The 17,290-nt window shown below is 40.2% G+C and overlaps 1 protein-coding gene and 1 pseudogene across 1 annotated transcript; both read right to left on the bottom strand.

The window, feature by feature from the left end:
* Positions 1-5,281: 5,281 nt before the first annotated feature.
* LOC134811062 (tubulin alpha-1A chain-like) lies at positions 5,282-7,340 on the bottom strand (annotated as a pseudogene).
* A 7,607-nt stretch (positions 7,341-14,947) lies between these two features.
* LOC134811064 (tubulin alpha-1A chain-like) lies at positions 14,948-17,182 on the bottom strand. Its single transcript, XM_063817776.1, has 4 exons — positions 17,005-17,182; positions 16,165-16,689; positions 15,674-16,048; positions 14,948-15,505 (listed from the first exon to the last, which is right to left on the bottom strand). Exons 1-4 carry the CDS (start codon positions 17,005-17,007, stop codon positions 15,053-15,055), a joined length of 1,356 nt encoding a protein of 451 aa, XP_063673846.1. The 5' UTR covers positions 17,008-17,182; the 3' UTR covers positions 14,948-15,052.
* Between the last annotated feature and the right edge of the window lie 108 nt (positions 17,183-17,290).

The following is a 17,290-nucleotide window of genomic DNA, read 5'->3' as shown; positions in this document are numbered from 1 at the left end:
TCCAAGGAAATCTTACTGGCTGGCTGTGTTACTATACTAGAGGTGATAATTTTTCAATAGCATATTTGTCGTCGCGCGTGACATAAAAGTAGTTGACCATTGTTAATGGTCTGGCCCGGCGCGCGCTACTTCGTAGCACTTGCCGTCGAGAAAAAAGCGGCGCGCGCTACTTCGAAGAAATTTAGACGAGTAACATCCGTCAAAAAAGTCGCTGCTCGCACGCGTTTTACAATCTGAATTCAGCCAGAGAGTCATGACAACCACATTAATTTGCTTAGTAATTATAAATGATAAAGCTAAAATCATACTTTTCGGGATAACTCAAAATCTACAGTATCCCCAATTTCCCTCCTGGGCCTGAGGAGGAAACGTTATTTTTATGAAGCGAGCATTTTGCAAAAAACCGGAAGTCTCTGACTCTCCATCTCTTCTACTTTCGAAGAATTGGGCCCCAGCCAGTAAGGTTTTCTGGGATTGCGAAGAACATGATTTTATGCGCGGCGCGGCCCAATTAAATTAATAAATATCGCGCTACAAAAATATGCGCAGACTCAAGACTGCAGAGTTTGACTTATATCACGTGGTGACCCCCACTGTCGCTTCACTATAGTAGAGTTTCTACGATACAGAGGGAGCCGCGCACTCGTGCGCGGCGGGTCATACAACGTATGACAAAGTTTGACTTGATTCACGATGTCAATCCTTCGCAGCTCGGTGAGGCACAGTCTAGTGGTGCATCTCGCCGATCTACCGAAGAGAAGAATTATTTGATGCGCGGCGCGGCCCAGTAGTGCATCGCGCTACAAAGTTTGACTAACACTAAACTGTATGCGTACCATACAAACAATAAACGTTGTCAAACGCTGCCCATGACTCAGCATCTTTGCGTCCATCGTATAGTTTCATAAACGTTAATTTTAGTTTTACTTCTAGTGTTTATTAACAAACCATTGCATGCGCTTATGATTTAATTTTACTCTAACCCTGGTCGGGGTCCTGAACAATTTGATTTAATTGCTTTATTGGCCCACATTGTAAGCAGTAAGCCTGCCGCGTACAACACACAATTATGAACTACACAAGTGCTTGACGGATGTTACTCGTCTAAATTTCTTCGAAGTAGCGCGCGCCGCTTTCTTCGACGGCAAGTGCTACGAAGTAGCGCGCGCCGGGCCAGATCATTAACAATGGTCAACACAAGTGCGTGACTTGGAAATGGAGTACTTCGCCGCTTCGACGCGCCGCGCAAACTATCATTCTTACTTCACATCGACGAGGTCGTTGCTCTGTTAATTGACGATGTCAATTCATGGCAGCTCGGCGCGGCACAGTAGCGCATTTCGCCGATCTAGCGAGTGCGCGGCGCGGCACAGTAACGCATCGCGCTACAAGTTGCTCTGTTAATTCGTTACCTTGTACCTGCATGGGGACCCCAGGCTATTAGTATTATATTTATGTTCATAATCATATAGATTAGGCGGAATGACAGGCTGAGCGGCGAGCACCGCCCAGTAATTAATTCGCAGAGCAACGATCTGGAAGGCAGAATTGAAGGGCTGACATCGTCAATCAAGTGCGTGAAAGCTATTTGTAACTTCACAGCGAATAGCCATGAAGTAGGCTAGGTATCGCGACGTCGCCCCACATTTTGGGCCCGCCGCGCACAAGTACGCAGCTATATCCAATATCGTGGCTTTCATTCCTGAAATGAAGATCGCATCGTGAGACAATCGCGACGCGTAAAACAACATGTCACGTGATAAAACTGAAACAGCTTTTTGTCATAACTTAACTGCTCAGCTTTTTCACCAATAAACCTTCGAAGTATAGCGCTACTATGTACTATTAAATATAATACTTTGAAGAATAAAAAGCGGCTCGCGTTTCTCTGAATAAATTTAAACAAGTATCATTGATCATCTGTCATCATATTAATTAATAAAGTCATGTGGGTGATTTGGAATTATCGTGCGGGCTTGGATGACTTTGCCGCTTTGATGCATGAACTAACTATTTTGCCTTTTTAATATTGCTTCGCAGAGCAACGATCTGAAATTGACATCGTCAATCAACGTGTGGGCGTTCAAAATATTACATTGCATTGATTCAAATTGTTACTGGGCGGCGCTTGTATCACGTCGTGACCGGCCCCATTGTCGTTTCACTAACTGGTAAAAGCCACGATACAGCCGCGCACTGCAATTCTCTGCAATTTATAATTTACCAAGACGCGCGCCCAATTGGACTCGTCGACGGTCTAGTTTGGAACAAATATTTTAAAAGTATCATCCGTTAAACAAAGCAAAAATGCGGCCACTTGGAAAACGTTTGACAATGCATGTTTATAATTTCCCGGCAAGCTGGCCGCCGCACAAGGGATATGCAACGTTTATGTAGCGGCAACTTCACACATCCTTCACACCAACATCTGACTTACAATTAATTTGTAATTATAGTTGTACAAGTTTATATTTCTTTAATGGGTGATACTCGTAAAATATTTGTTCCAAAGACTGTCGACGAGTCCAACTTTACGATCGTCGATCAGTATCACCCGTTGGCGTTAAGCAAGATCCGGCCAATCAACCAAGTCCTACTCCAAGCTGTGATTGGTTCAGGGCCTAGGCTTTGCATATTACTAATTAATTGTTGTGTAAATATTTACTGGGTGGTGCTCAGCTGGTTATGGCCTTGAGAGTAGAGAGTTAATGGAGTGGAGATAGTGGAGATAGTGCAGATAGTGGAGAAAGTGGAGAAAGTGGAGAAAGTGGAGAAAGTGGAGAAAGTGGAGAAAGTGGAGAAAGTGGAGAAAGTGGAGAAAGTGGAGAAAGTGGAGAAAGTGGAGAAAGTGGAGAAAGTGGAGATAGTGGAGATAGTGGAGAAAGTGGAGAAGGTGGAGAAAGTAAAGATCGAGAAAAAGTATGAAGTTTTAAAAGTCGATTTTGGAGATGAAGATCGAATTTTAACAGCCACATCGTGGTATATTTTAGAAACAAAATTAAATTCTTAACTTTCGTATGATATTTTCAAATCCAAATTTGACTTAATTGGTGACGACTTATGATTTTTCAAAGCCAAACTCGAGGATAAACTGAAGAAATATACATAGATGCGGAGTTCGTTGATTTTTGGCGTAGAGTTCGTGGAGTTCGTTCAAAATTTGGAGTTCGTTAGAGTTCGTTGGAGTTCGTTAGTCAGTTTAGCTCAGGATTTCTCGCGTTATCACGTACCAAACTATGCATACAGATAACTATAAACTGTACATTATTATATCAACTTTACTGTAGTACTGTACACTGTCTACTTTACTGCTGAAAGTTGTACCTACAATGACATTTGAATCATCAACTATACCTATAAGTCTATACACAGTGCACTTCAATTTCAAATAGTTCAGTCTGCTGTACATGGCAAAATAAAATGTATACATCATACATGAACACTGAATGTACAATGTACATTCGGTGTGATCACAGCTGTTTACAGCAGAAGAAAACGAAACGCAACGCCAGAAGTACAAGTTGAAGTTTTCTGCAACGTGTCCAGGGAACGTGCGCGCGCAAACTATTGGCGCCAGAATGTTCCAGTCGATCGACCAGTCCTTGTACTGTGAAATGTACAGTGTACACGCGACGCGTGGTAGAAGTTTCGAGTACCAATATATTTAGTTGTTTTACAATCGTATGTTATGTGTTGAATTGGCTGAATTGTAAATACAATTTCTGTTTAATTTCATTTTACGTAAGTTGTACAAAACGAACTCCTCAAGAGTTCGTAATTTTGGGTTGATGAGTTCGTAGAGTTCGTTGTCACTGAGGAGTTCGTAGAGTTCGTACGTATCATCTATGGAAATATAAGTAGGATGAAAGGTAACACTACTTTAGCACTAAAACTCCCCCTTTCTAGGGAGCTGGTCTGACTTATCACGAGAGGCTGTCCAGTTAAGACTATGCTTCTCCTCGGAGGGTGAGTCAACGAATCTTAGAACAAGTAGAGTAGAGTATAGAACTATTAGTCAATACTATCTCAAACCCGACTGGACACTTCTGAACTCAAACTAGCTTCTTAAATAGTAAATCATAGACTCTTCCTGTAAATCTTGGAGTATTAAGCTCCTGGTATCAGGTTACCGTATGTGATTAAACATCTGGTAGTCATGCTAACATGAAGAGGGGCTGAACAGCGTGGTTAGTGGTTTATAGCAAGAACTGCTTCTTACAATATTAGCCACCCTTAATTTGATAAAGAGGAGTAATACTAGTGGCCGGCAAGTGACCACCAGATAGTGGCCAGTTTTTAGTTGTGACATGTTTATACTTATGTCTTATGACGTTTATTATATGGTTATGACATGGTTATGGCACATTGACATAGTGATATGGGTATCAGTTATGCCGTCGGGATTCCAGTCTATGACCCATTGAATGGCATATATGCAGTATGCACCATATAGTGTCATAACTTTTTGACACATATGCGCTACCTACGAAGCGCGTGTGTGATGTGTGTCAAAAAGTAATGACACACATATATCCGCAACCTAGGTTGTAGGTAGCGTATGTGTATCAAACAAATCTTGAAATGATACACATGTGCTAGGTGGCGCATGTGTGTCATTTGAGACTTATTACGTTATTAAGGGCTGGGAAGCCCCAATTCGGTTTTCTATGATAGATATAGTCATAAGCTAGGCCTAGAGGCCATCGAAAGTCGCACAAAATGACCCAGGTTCATGGAATGAACGGAAATGAAAGAAAATTAATTTTTTCCTGAAAGTGCTCATAATGGTTCAAAATTGGTCGGAAAGAGTTTTTGTTGAAGCATTAATTCGGTTTTCCTCCCAGCACTCAAATACAGCCGATACTTCGATGTCCCCAAAATTGGCTGGAGTGATCCTAGGATTAACAAAACTCGAAAGAGACTGCGATTCAGTGATTATTGATATTCATTTTATGTTTTATTCAGAATACAATATTGATTGTAATATACATTTTTTCCCGATCCATAACTATTGTGTCGTTGGGCAAGGACTAGGAACGGAGCTTTTTTTTGTATTTGGACCGAGTTAAATTGTTATGCATTGTTATGAGCATTGTTATGAGATGATGAAGTGTCTCCATCACAGCTATAGCTTACAACAAACCATTAAACACTGAGCCATGCACCAATCTGAACCGTCACCAAATTAACCGACACAAAAGATTAGAGTTTCCAACTGGAGGAACAAATATCGAATGATAACTGATAATTAATTGATTAGAAGCAAAGTAAAAGACTGGTATCGTGATTATTGATTAAGAATGATATTTATTGATTTGAATCAACCATAGTATCAATTCATAACAATTTTACAAAATTTTTGCAGATTTCTTTTCAGAAAAAGTGGTTCGGAAGTTCTTCAGGGTTTCTAGTACTCTTCACCTTCTTCTTCGCCTTCACCGTCAACAGAGTCAACTCCAACCTCTTCGTAGTCCTTCTCCAGAGCAGCCAGATCCTCCCTAGCCTCGGAGAACTCTCCCTCCTCCATACCTTCTCCTACGTACCAATGGACGAACGCTCTCTTGGCGTACATAAGATCGAACTTGTGGTCAAGACGAGCCCAGGCCTCAGCGATGGCGGTGGTGTTGGACAACATGCACACAGCCCTCTGTACCTTGGCGAGATCACCTCCGGGAACAACTGTTGGTGGCTGGTAGTTGATGCCAACCTTGAATCCAGTGGGACACCAGTCAACGAACTGGATGGTTCTCTTGGTCTTGATGGTGGCAATGGCAGCGTTGACATCCTTGGGACAACGTCTCCTCGGTACAACATACAGCAAGACATGTATTTGCCGTGTCGAGGATCACATTTCACCATCTGAAAATTACTCGCTGTTAGGGTTTTGTCTTAACTATTTTAGAATTGAACAATAACGAGAATATAATATAGACCATTGAAAAGGAAAGCCAGACACCACTTTAATGATTTTGCATTGTTTATAACGACGATGTGTAAGTTTTTACAAATATTTGTATATAGAACTGACCTGGTTGGCAGGCTCGAAACAAGCGTTGGTGATCTCAGCAACTGAGAGCTGCTCGTGGTAAGGCCTTCTCAGCTGAGATTACTGGAGCATAGGTTACCAGAGGGAAGTGAATCCTGGGGTATGGCACCAAGTTAGTCTGGAACTCGGTCAGATCAACGTTCAGAGCACCGTCAAATCGGAGAGAAGCGGTGATGGAGGAGACAATCTGTCCAATCAGTCTGTTCAGGTTGGTGTAGGTTGGCCTTTCAATGTCCAGGTTTCGTCGGCAGATGTCGTAGATGGCTTCATTGTCGACCATGAAGGCACAGTCAGAGTGCTCGAGGGTGGTGTGGGTGGTCAGGACGGAGTTGTAGGGCTCAACAATAGCGGTAGAGACCTGAATGAATTAAGAGTTATAAATCTAGCTATTTTGTATTTCTGATTGAGATAATTCAGCAGTATTACTTATGCAGAAACTATTAACCTAGAATTGCACACTTATTATTATATAGAAGAAGGATAGATACCTGAGGTGAGGGATAGATGGCGAACTCAAGTTTGCTCTTCTTTCCGTAGTCCACGCTCAGTCTCTCCAGGAGAAGAGAGGTGAATCCAGATCCGGTACCTCCACCGAAGGAGTGGAAGACGAGGAATCCTTGGAGACCAGTGCACTGATCAGCCAATTTTCTGACTCTGTCCAGGCAAAGGTCAACAATCTCCTTGCCGACGGTGTAGTGACCACGAGCGTAGTTGTTGGCAGCATCCTCCTTTCCGGTGATGAGCTGTTCGGGGTGGAAGAGCTGTCTGTAGGTTCCAGTCCTTACTTCATCAACAACAGGTGGGTTCCAAGTCAAGGAAGACGGCACGGGGAACGTGCTTGCCAGCTCCAGTCTCGCTGAAGAAGGTGTTGAAAGCATCATCACCACCTCCAATGGTTTTGTCAGAAGGCATCTGGCCATCAGGCTGGATACCATGTTCCAGGCAGTAAAGTTCCCAGCAGGCATTACCGATCTGAACACCGGCTTGTCCGAGATGAATCGAGATGCACTCTCTCTGAAAGACATGTCAGTTCAAAATCCAGGTTATTTATGTCGATGTAGCATTGATATTTTCCAAAATAATTGCTAAATAACGTCATTATACGTGCTTAGGTTCTTTGACATTATGCAAACGCTAATGATAAATAAAGCTATTCTGCTATCTATGAAAATACAGTCTTTAACAATCATCTATAATCACTCACCATGATTAAAGTGGTGAAATTAAAGATGGAGCAACGTAGCCAAACTTACAAATAAAGATGAATGGAAATTAGACGATATCGAGACTTTTTATAGTTATTGTGATCAATAGTTTCCATGGCATTAACGCAGGCTTAAAATCTGGAAAACAAGCATAATTACTGTAAAGCTCCATTACTTTGACCTTTGCATGCTAAAGAACATGCAGGCATTGTTAACGTATTCACAGTTTTATGCTTGCAAGTCTGTCTGTGCAGGTCAAATCCGGAAAAGTTGTTGACTGTTTTGATCACGTGGTTTGATCACGTGGCCGTTGTTGTTGCGTTAATCTCACGAACGTGTTATTAACCACGTTATCAATCAATACAACAGATGTTAGTTGCAAGTACCGGGCAATAATTACTAATCATATCTCTTATGTAGAGTATATGATATCAGAACTTTATTTACATAATATATTAAATTGGCTAGAAGTTCTAGTAGAAGTGTACATGGGAATTGGGAGGCCCAAGTTAATTAGGAGAGTTCGTCTCGGAATGATTTGAGTCAACTGTTCAGCATTTTTATACTTTGAAGGAACTTATGATTTTCTTAAATTTAGATTTAAGTTTAAATTCTTATTTCAGTCATCATTGTATCGATATTTTAGTTTAAGTTTTAGTAGGTTGACACAAATAATGCAACCATATAAAACAAAAATAGAGAGAGGAAACTTTAAACATACGAATTAAAAACTTTTCTAAAAAGGATTATGATTAAACAGGGGAATTAAATATTTTACAGTACGATGTCCATTATATTTATAGTTGTAACGTAAGAGAATCTTCAACTAAAATGCCTTAAGACAGCTAATTTTAAGTATCCTAATCCGAAAGTCTAATATTCACCCAACGAAATTTTTGAAAATAGTTCTTGAACTAACGAATGATGAGTTAGCAATGAGTCGTTTCTGAAAACAGTATATTTCAGGAACCATTTCGTTTAAATATTTATTAAACTTATTAAAACAGTTGGCACATTCAACTTACTACTTGTATTTATATAAGTCCTTTATAAAGAAACTTCAAGCGTTACTAGTTACATGTTATTACTAATACTAAGAAGGACCAATATCCTGGCCAAAGAATACTGATTATCGATAAAAATTCTGAACTGAACTCTGAATGGTTCACGTACTGTATTGCGACACGTACTCTAGTGCGACATGTACCCTAGTGCGAAACCTCCAAGATCGACAATGTCGCAGTTGAGTACGTTACCTGGATCGTAGTGCGACACGTACCCTAGTGCGACAGAGAATTTTCAAGGCCGACACTGTCGCACTACAGTGCGCTACCTGGACTGTAGTGCGACACGAACTATAGTGCGACAAAGCACTTTACACATTCGCTAGGTCATGTTGCTGCATCTTCCTCCAATCCACGGGGAGTAAGCCGAATGTAAGGGGAATTCTCCAGCCGTCAGGATAGAGTCCGTGGATAGTCACCAGCTGAAGGTACCATCGATGACAAGATGAGGGGCCTCAGCTAAACGATCCATATTTTCCACAGTGCCGAACAGGAAAGATCTTCTTCTCTCTGCTGAGTAGGTAGAATCCCAAAGAAGGAAAGTTTCGCCACAGTTCGTTCTGATGTAGTCAGGAGTTAGGACAAGGTCAGCCAAAGAGCGGGGAGCAACAGGATGCCTCATGGCCTTCGTCCGAGCTGTGCGTGCCATCTTAGCGAGGGATTCCTGCTGAGTTTTGACATGGCTTCGAAGGAGAGGGGTCCAACAGCGTCAGCAATTAGGTGTTTCGTAGGGAGATCAGTATCGGAAGCTTTCCGTTTCATGTTCTACTTTGCTGTGTACACAGTTTTGCTGCAAGTCTGTGGAGGTTGGAAAGGTTGTTGACGTTTGGTCACTGTACGTGCGTGTTCAATCTCACGAACGTGTTATTAACCACGTATTCAATCAGTACATACAGAGTTAGTTGCAAGTACCGGCATATTCTATCATATCTCTTATGAAAGTAGATATCGAACTTATTACAGATATAATGGCTACAATGTTTAGTTGAAGACATGGAATGGGGCCCAGGTAATAGAGAGTCGTTCGAAGATTTGAGTCATGTTAGCATTTTTTACTTTGAAGTTTTGTAGTGACACAAATATCTACAACCATATAATACAATATAGAGAGTAGGAAACTTTAGATACATTAAAACTTCTAAACGTGATCATACTTATAAACCGGGAATTTATAGTAAAGTAATATTTACAGTACGATGTCATTACTTAAGTTGTAACCGTAAGAGTAATCTTCACTAAAGTGCTTTAAAACATGCTAGTCCCAACGAAAGTCATAAGAGGTCAAGATATTTCATTTATCCAATCAGAAATTTAAAAACCTTCTACTCAAGCGTTACTAGTTACCTGTTATTACTAAGAAGGACCAATATCCTGGCCAAAGAAGACTGATTATCGACAGTATAAAATCTCTGAACTGAACTCTGAATACAGTACCTAGAAAACTAAGCTATGGGTAAGATAAATTTCGTATCTGATTAAGCACTTTTTTATTGGATTTGATTCATCATCTTCCCAAGGTAACTTGATCTAGATTGGGTGAGAAACAACTGTCCGACAGCAGTTCATCACATTTACAGGTGGGATCACGATTCCGGATTCACTTGATTACCCCATCAATTTTGCTAATGAGATTTTTTAAATGCTTGATAACTTCACCATTTTATATATGTTTTGCAGTATTTTTTAGATAATATGCCTCATTTAATGACCTATTGCAACATGTAAAAATGGGCATGATCTCGAACATTCGAATTTTTCTAGATTGTGGCGGCAGATTAGTCCAATAGTTACATTATTTAAGTAACAAGTCTCAAATATGAAAGATGGCTATGTTACAAGCCCATACGTATCTATATTGTATACAGACTCTCTCCGAGATCTGCACGTGCACGTCGTGTGGGCGCGGCTGGTTGGCGCAAACGAAATCGGTGCGAGGTATTTCATTTCTCCGACTCTCCATTACACATTTATGGTTAAGGGTAAAATTTCTCGGAGTGGGGTCGATACTCGATACGGCTTTTTTTTCGAAAAACCACCGACTTTCGTACCATTTAAATATGTCTCGTAAGGTAGTTAGTCTCCTGTCAGATGCTTTTAGTTGAGTGATGCAACGACACAGAACTGTGTCCCTGGACCTGGCTGTAGGTTCGAACATTTCCTCTTCTCAAAATTCCATCCTTCTCCTCGCCGGGATGATTCTAGGATTACAGTTTCTTAACCATAGTTGGTTCGTGAGTCGATTTTTCGTTCATTAATTAACGTGCGTTTGCCTTAAATCTTGCAGGCCTGGTTTGGATAAACAATAAAAACGACCTTTATAAGCTTCTTAAGACTTAACTTGTCATATAATACTTTTAAACATACTATATAGTAAGTGGACAATAAATGAACATTGAGAATACCCGATTGCAATCGGCCACGATCGAAAGGAACCAACACGATGTAAAATACTACAGTCTACACTGTATTTTGAATGTTCTGGCTGATGGTATGTGTACTGTATAAGTTCATTTGGTAAAAAGTCCCTATAATAAGGTACCTATACTAAGGTCCCTATACTAAGGTCCCTATACTAAGGTCCCTATAATAAGGTCCCTATACTAAGGTCCCTATACTAAGGTCCCTATAATAAGGTACCTATACTAAGGTACCTATACTAAGGTCCCTATACTAAGGTCCCTATACTAAGGTCCCTATACTAAGGTCCCTATAATAAGGTACCTATACTAAGGTCCCTATACTAAGGTACCTATACTAAGGTCCCTATACTAAAGTACCTATACTAAGATCCCTATACTAAGGTCCCTATACTAAGGTACCTATACTAAGGTCCCTATAAGTATACGAAGGTCTCTATAATAAGGTACCTATACTAAGGTTCCTATACTGAGGTCCCTATAATAAGGTACCTATACTAAGGTACCTATACTAAGGTCCCTATAAGTATACGAAGGTCTCTATAATAAGGTCCCTATACTAAGGTCCCTATACTAAGGTCCCTATAATAAGGTACCTATACTAAGGTACCTATACTAAGGTCCCTATACTAAGGTCCCTATACTAAGGTCCCTATACTAAGGTCCCTATAATAAGGTACCTATACTAAGGTCCCTATACTAAGGTACCTATACTAAGGTCCCTATACTAAAGTACCTATACTAAGATCCCTATACTAAGGTCCCTATACTAAGGTACCTATACTAAGGTCCCTATAAGTATACGAAGGTCTCTATAATAAGGTACCTATACTAAGGTTCCTATACTGAGGTCCCTATAATAAGGTACCTATACTAAGGTACCTATACTAAGGTCCCTATAAGTATACGAAGGTACCTATACTAAGGTCCCTATACTAAGGTCCCTATACTAAGGTCCCTATACTAAGGTCCCTATAATAAGGTACCTATACTAAGGTCCCTATACTAAGGTACCTATACTAAGGTCCCTATACTAAAGTACCTATACTAAGATCCCTATACTAAGGTCCCTATACTAAGGTACCTATACTAAGGTCCCTATAAGTATACGAAGGTCTCTATAATAAGGTACCTATACTAAGGTTCCTATACTGAGGTCCATATACTAAGGTCCCTATACTAAGGTACCTATACTAAGGTACCTATACGAAGGTCCCTATAATAATTAATAAGGTGGCTATACTAAAGTACCTAAAAGTGCGTGAATTTAGGTCGTTTCGTGAGTAACGTGCGTTGTGTTTTAAAAGTTCGTAAAGTGCGCACGAACCAACTATGTTCTAATATCCCAGGTAAGATGTTTTATTCGGTTTATATGTAAGCCTAGAGGGACATTGTTTCTTTTAAAAAGCTCCTTTTGAGACTATCCTAGTTGCATATTGAAGGCTCTTGTCAGACACTGGACGATATGCTGATGATGGTTACTTCGTGGTAGCTCTCGGTATGGTTCGGAGTGATAACAACTCACCTTCACAGCTTGCACTTTGCAGTAGAGAGTCAGAGTACTTAAAATGGTAGAGTAGGCCAGTCGAACTTGCTCAGGATCATAAAATGTAGGTAATAGGAATATTCCATTTGTAAATACAGATGATTTGTACAGTTAACGAATTTTACCCTCTGATAGAGCAGGATGGAAGAAATTGTTTTAGTTTATGTATCTGTATTTCTTTTTTTCAGGCTACTTATCAGATCTTTAAAATGTTCATTTATGTTCTTATAACCAGAACTCATAACCGTTTGTGCGTAGGAGGATATATATTATATAACTGTCCACCTCATTATTAAGAAATTAATGTGACTACGAGGTTGATACTCTTGAGCTGGGTTAAATATTTCGGTGCTAAATATTTCCATTAGCTTTTAGCTTTTAAAGTATTTGAAATCTTTTTCTGGACTCCTCTCTGAGACTCAGATTTTGACCTGGCTTGAAAGTCCCTATCTATCTATAACAGAGGTTCAATTACCGAAGGCAGTTTGTTTCAAGCCATGCAGGGTTTCTTACCTCTTTGGAGACCAAATCTGACTGGGAGCCACAACACAACATGTGGTGCAGCAACTGTAGACACAACATGTATACCGAATTTAGCTTCCCGATTATCGACATTGAATTTGGAATCATAAGTAAAAAGTTAGGTTGATTGTCGGAGCATTTAGAAACACAAATATCTCGATTTTCCGAATTTTTTTGTTGAATTGTCTCAGAAGCTCAAAAATGTTTCATTGCCATTGCCGCAAAAGTAAACTTCCTGGCAAGTTTCTCGTCCAAAAGTCAATCAAGATGGTTCAAATTATTGTGCCCAAATTTTAACGATAAGATGCTATTAGCCGAGTTCAAAACAAGTTTATTGACGGTTAATTGCGGTACACACGAAACTTTTACCAGCCATTTCTTAATCGATTTCATATTAGAATTATTAATATTATATTACGTATAACATCCATAATATTCGTTCCAAGTCACTCAGCAGAAAATTAGCTTTTTTGGCCATAACAGTTTCTACTGATTAGATTTTTGGGAATTGAGAGATCCAGATAAATACCGTTCACTTCAGAGACTTTAGTTTAATTCAATAATAAGGAAGTTGTTCCACGGAAGTCAAATGTGATATACCTTACTCGGGAATATTATAGCGGGTTAATTTATGACTGGGAAAATTAATGACCGGGAAAAATATGGCGGAATTTTCCAAAACCCACCACTTTATCCCAGTCATAATATTCCCGAGTAAGGTAATTGAAGACGCAGTTATTTGATGTTCAGGACGAGTTTCTATAACTTTACCTTTACCTTTTAGGTAAAGGTAAGCAAAATGCATTCCTTCAGTCTGGCATCAAGAAACTGACTTAAAATCCATGTTGTTAATCTCTCGCACTGCACCCTGACAAAGATCAAAACAATTTTTAAGAACGTTGTTAGGAGAGATTCTGAATAGTCAAAAAATGGAAAGCTCAACTGACTAACTGACTAACTGACTAACTGACTAACTGACTAACTGACTAACTGACTAACTGACTAACTGACTAACTGACTAACTGACTAACTGACTAACTGACTAACTGACTAACTGACTAACTGACTAACTGACTAACTGACTAACTGACTAACTGACTAACTGACTAACTGACTAACTGACTAACTGACTAACTGACTAACTGACTAACTGACTAACTGACTAACTGACTAACTGACTAACTGACTAACTGACTAACTGACTAACTGACTAACTGACTAACTGACTAACTGACTAACTGACTAACTGACTAACTGACTAACTGACTAACTGACTAACTGACTAACTGACTAACTGACTAACTGACTAACTGACTAACTGACTAACTGACTAACTGACTAACTGACTAACTGACTAACTGACTAACTGACTAACTGACTAACTGACTAACTGACTAACTGACTAACTGACTAACTGACTAACTGACTAACTGACTAACTGACTAACTGACTAACTGACTAACTGACTAACTGACTAACTGACTAACTGACTAACTGACTAACTGACTAACTGACTAACTGACTAACTGACTAACTGACTAACTGACTAACTGACTAACTGACTAACTGACTAACTGACTAACTGACTAACTGACTAACTGACTAACTGACTAACTGACTAACTGACTAACTGACTAACTGACTAACTGACTAACTGACTAACTGACTAACTGACTAACTGACTAACTGACTAACTGACTAACTGACTAACTGACTAACTGACTAACTGACTAACTGACTAACTGACTAACTGACTAACTGACTAACTGACTAACTGACTAACTGACTAACTGACTAACTGACTAACTGACTAACTGACTAACTGACTAACTGACTAACTGACTAACTGACTAACTGACTAACTGACTAACTGACTAACTGACTAACTGACTAACTGACTAACTGACTAACTGACTAACTGACTAACTGACTAACTGACTAACTGACTAACTGACTAACTGACTAACTGACTAACTGACTAACTGACTAACTGACTAACTGACTAACTGACTAACTGACTAACTGACTAAGTGCAGAGTGATGGATTAGTGCTGTCTGACTGATATTTTTAATTCTTAGCCATTTTTCCATAGAGTTTCTAATTTGAGGCAATGATGACTGTTTAAAAACAAAGTAAAATACCATAATTTCGAATAACATTTCTTAATTCGAATCAACCATATATTTAATTCATAACAATTTTACTCATACTACGATTTAAAAAAGCTATAGAAATAGTGGCTCAGAAGTTCTTAGTACTCTTCACCTTCTTCTTCGCCTTCACCGTCAACGGAGTCAACTCCAACCTCTTCGTAGTCCTTCTCCAGAGCAGCCAGATCCTCCCTAGCCTCAGAGAACTCTCCCTCTTCCATACCTTCTCCTACGTACCAATGGACGAAGGCTCTCTTGGCGTACATAAGATCGAACTTGTGGTCAAGACGAGCCCAGGCCTCAGCGATGGCGGTGGTGTTGGACAACATGCACACAGCCCTCTGTACCTTGGCGAGATCACCTCCGGGAACAACTGTTGGTGGCTGGTAGTTGATGCCAACCTTGAATCCAGTGGGACACCAGTCAACAAACTGGATGGTTCTCTTGGTCTTGATGGTGGCAATGGATGCGTTGACGTCCTTGGGGACAACATCTCCTCGGTACAACATACAGCAAGACATGTATTTTCCGTGTCTGGGGTCGCATTTCACCATCTGAAAATTACTCGCTGTTAAATGATATTGTAATCGTCCTAAAATTGAAGCATAGTGATCATATTGTAAGTAATATTTGAAAGGAAAGCTTGACACCACTTTAACCTTTTCGCATTATTTATAACGACGATGTGTAAGTTTTTATAAATATTTGTATATTGAACTGACCTGGTTGGCAGGCTCGAAACAAGCGTTGGTGATCTCAGCAACTGAGAGCTGCTCGTGATAAGCCTTCTCAGCTGAGATAACTGGAGCATAGGTTACCAGAGGGAAGTGAATCCTGGGGTATGGCACCAAGTTAGTCTGGAACTCTGTCAGATCAACGTTCAGAGCACCGTCAAATCGGAGAGAAGCGGTGATGGAGGAGACGATCTGTCCAATCAGTCTGTTCAGGTTGGTGTAGGTTGGCCTCTCAATGTCCAGGTTTCGTCGGCAGATGTCGTAGATGGCTTCATTGTCGACCATGAAGGCACAGTCGGAGTGCTCGAGGGTGGTGTGGGTGGTCAGGACGGAGTTGTAGGGCTCAACAATAGCGGTAGAGACCTGAATGAATTAAAAGTTATAAATCTAGTATTTGAGATAATTCAGTAGTATTACTAATGCAGAAACTATTAAACTAGAATTGCATACTTATTATTATATAAAAGAAGGATAGATACCTGAGGTGAGGGGTAGATGGCGAACTCAAGCTTGCTCTTCTTTCCGTAGTCCACGCTCAGTCTCTCCAGGAGAAGAGAGGTGAATCCAGATCCGGTACCTCCACCGAAGGAGTGGAAGACGAGGAATCCTTGAAGACCAGTGCACTGATCAGCCAATTTCCTGACTCTGTCCAGACAAAGGTCAACAATCTCCTTGCCGACGGTGTAGTGACCACGAGCGTAGTTGTTGGCAGCATCCTCCTTTCCGGTGATGAGCTGTTCGGGGTGGAAGAGCTGTCTGTAGGTTCCAGTCCTTACTTCATCAACAACAGTGGGTTCCAAGTCAAGGAAGACGGCACGGGGAACGTGCTTGCCAGCTCCAGTCTCGCTGAAGAAGGTGTTGAATGAATCGTCACCACCTCCAATGGTTTTGTCAGAAGGCATCTGGCCATCAGGCTGGATACCATGTTCCAGGCAGTAAAGTTCCCAGCAGGCATTACCGATCTGGACACCGGCTTGTCCGAGATGAATCGAGATGCATTCTCTCTGAAAATGTCGGACATTAAGGAGTGTTATTTACCTTATTTTAAATTGACATTCGTTTTGATACATTAAGGTATAACACTGCTTATTTATTTTTATGTAAAATAGTAAAATCAAAATTCAGAAAATTTTCAAGCGTAGATTTTTAAACCGTTATCTGTTGACAAATCGATTTCACAAATTAACTGATCTATCGTTTTAAATGAGCTATAAAGTTTGTAGCAACAGCGGTTTCACTGTGCTGACGTTGATTTAAGTAACGATTGAATATACATTCGTATTATAAAAAGAGTTAAAACCGGTGGAATCTTTGCTTACCATTTTGATTAAGATAAAGGAGACGTTTTAAAAGTTCAAGAGCAAAGTAGAAATTTCAAAAGAATGCTTAGATCCGACCAGCAACTTTGTTTTAAAGGCTAGTCAAACTCCATCTCCATAACGATTTTAACACGCAGACAACTGGAACGGATTCTTATACATGACATAGGTTTGTGTCATAGTTCGATCCAACGAACTGCACTTGTTAGACTTCGTCACGTGACACTTGCAAGCATAAAATTGTGAATACGTTAACAATGCATGCATGATGGTGCTTGGACAAATT

The sequence above is a fragment of the Bolinopsis microptera genome, chromosome 2, assembly GCF_026151205.1.
Source record: "Bolinopsis microptera isolate Bmic1 chromosome 2, MBARI_Bmic_1.0, whole genome shotgun sequence".
NCBI classification, from domain to species: Eukaryota; Metazoa; Ctenophora; class Tentaculata; order Lobata; family Bolinopsidae; genus Bolinopsis; species Bolinopsis microptera.
Note: the sequence above shows the minus strand (reverse complement) of the source record. Positions and strands in the feature narration are given on the sequence as shown.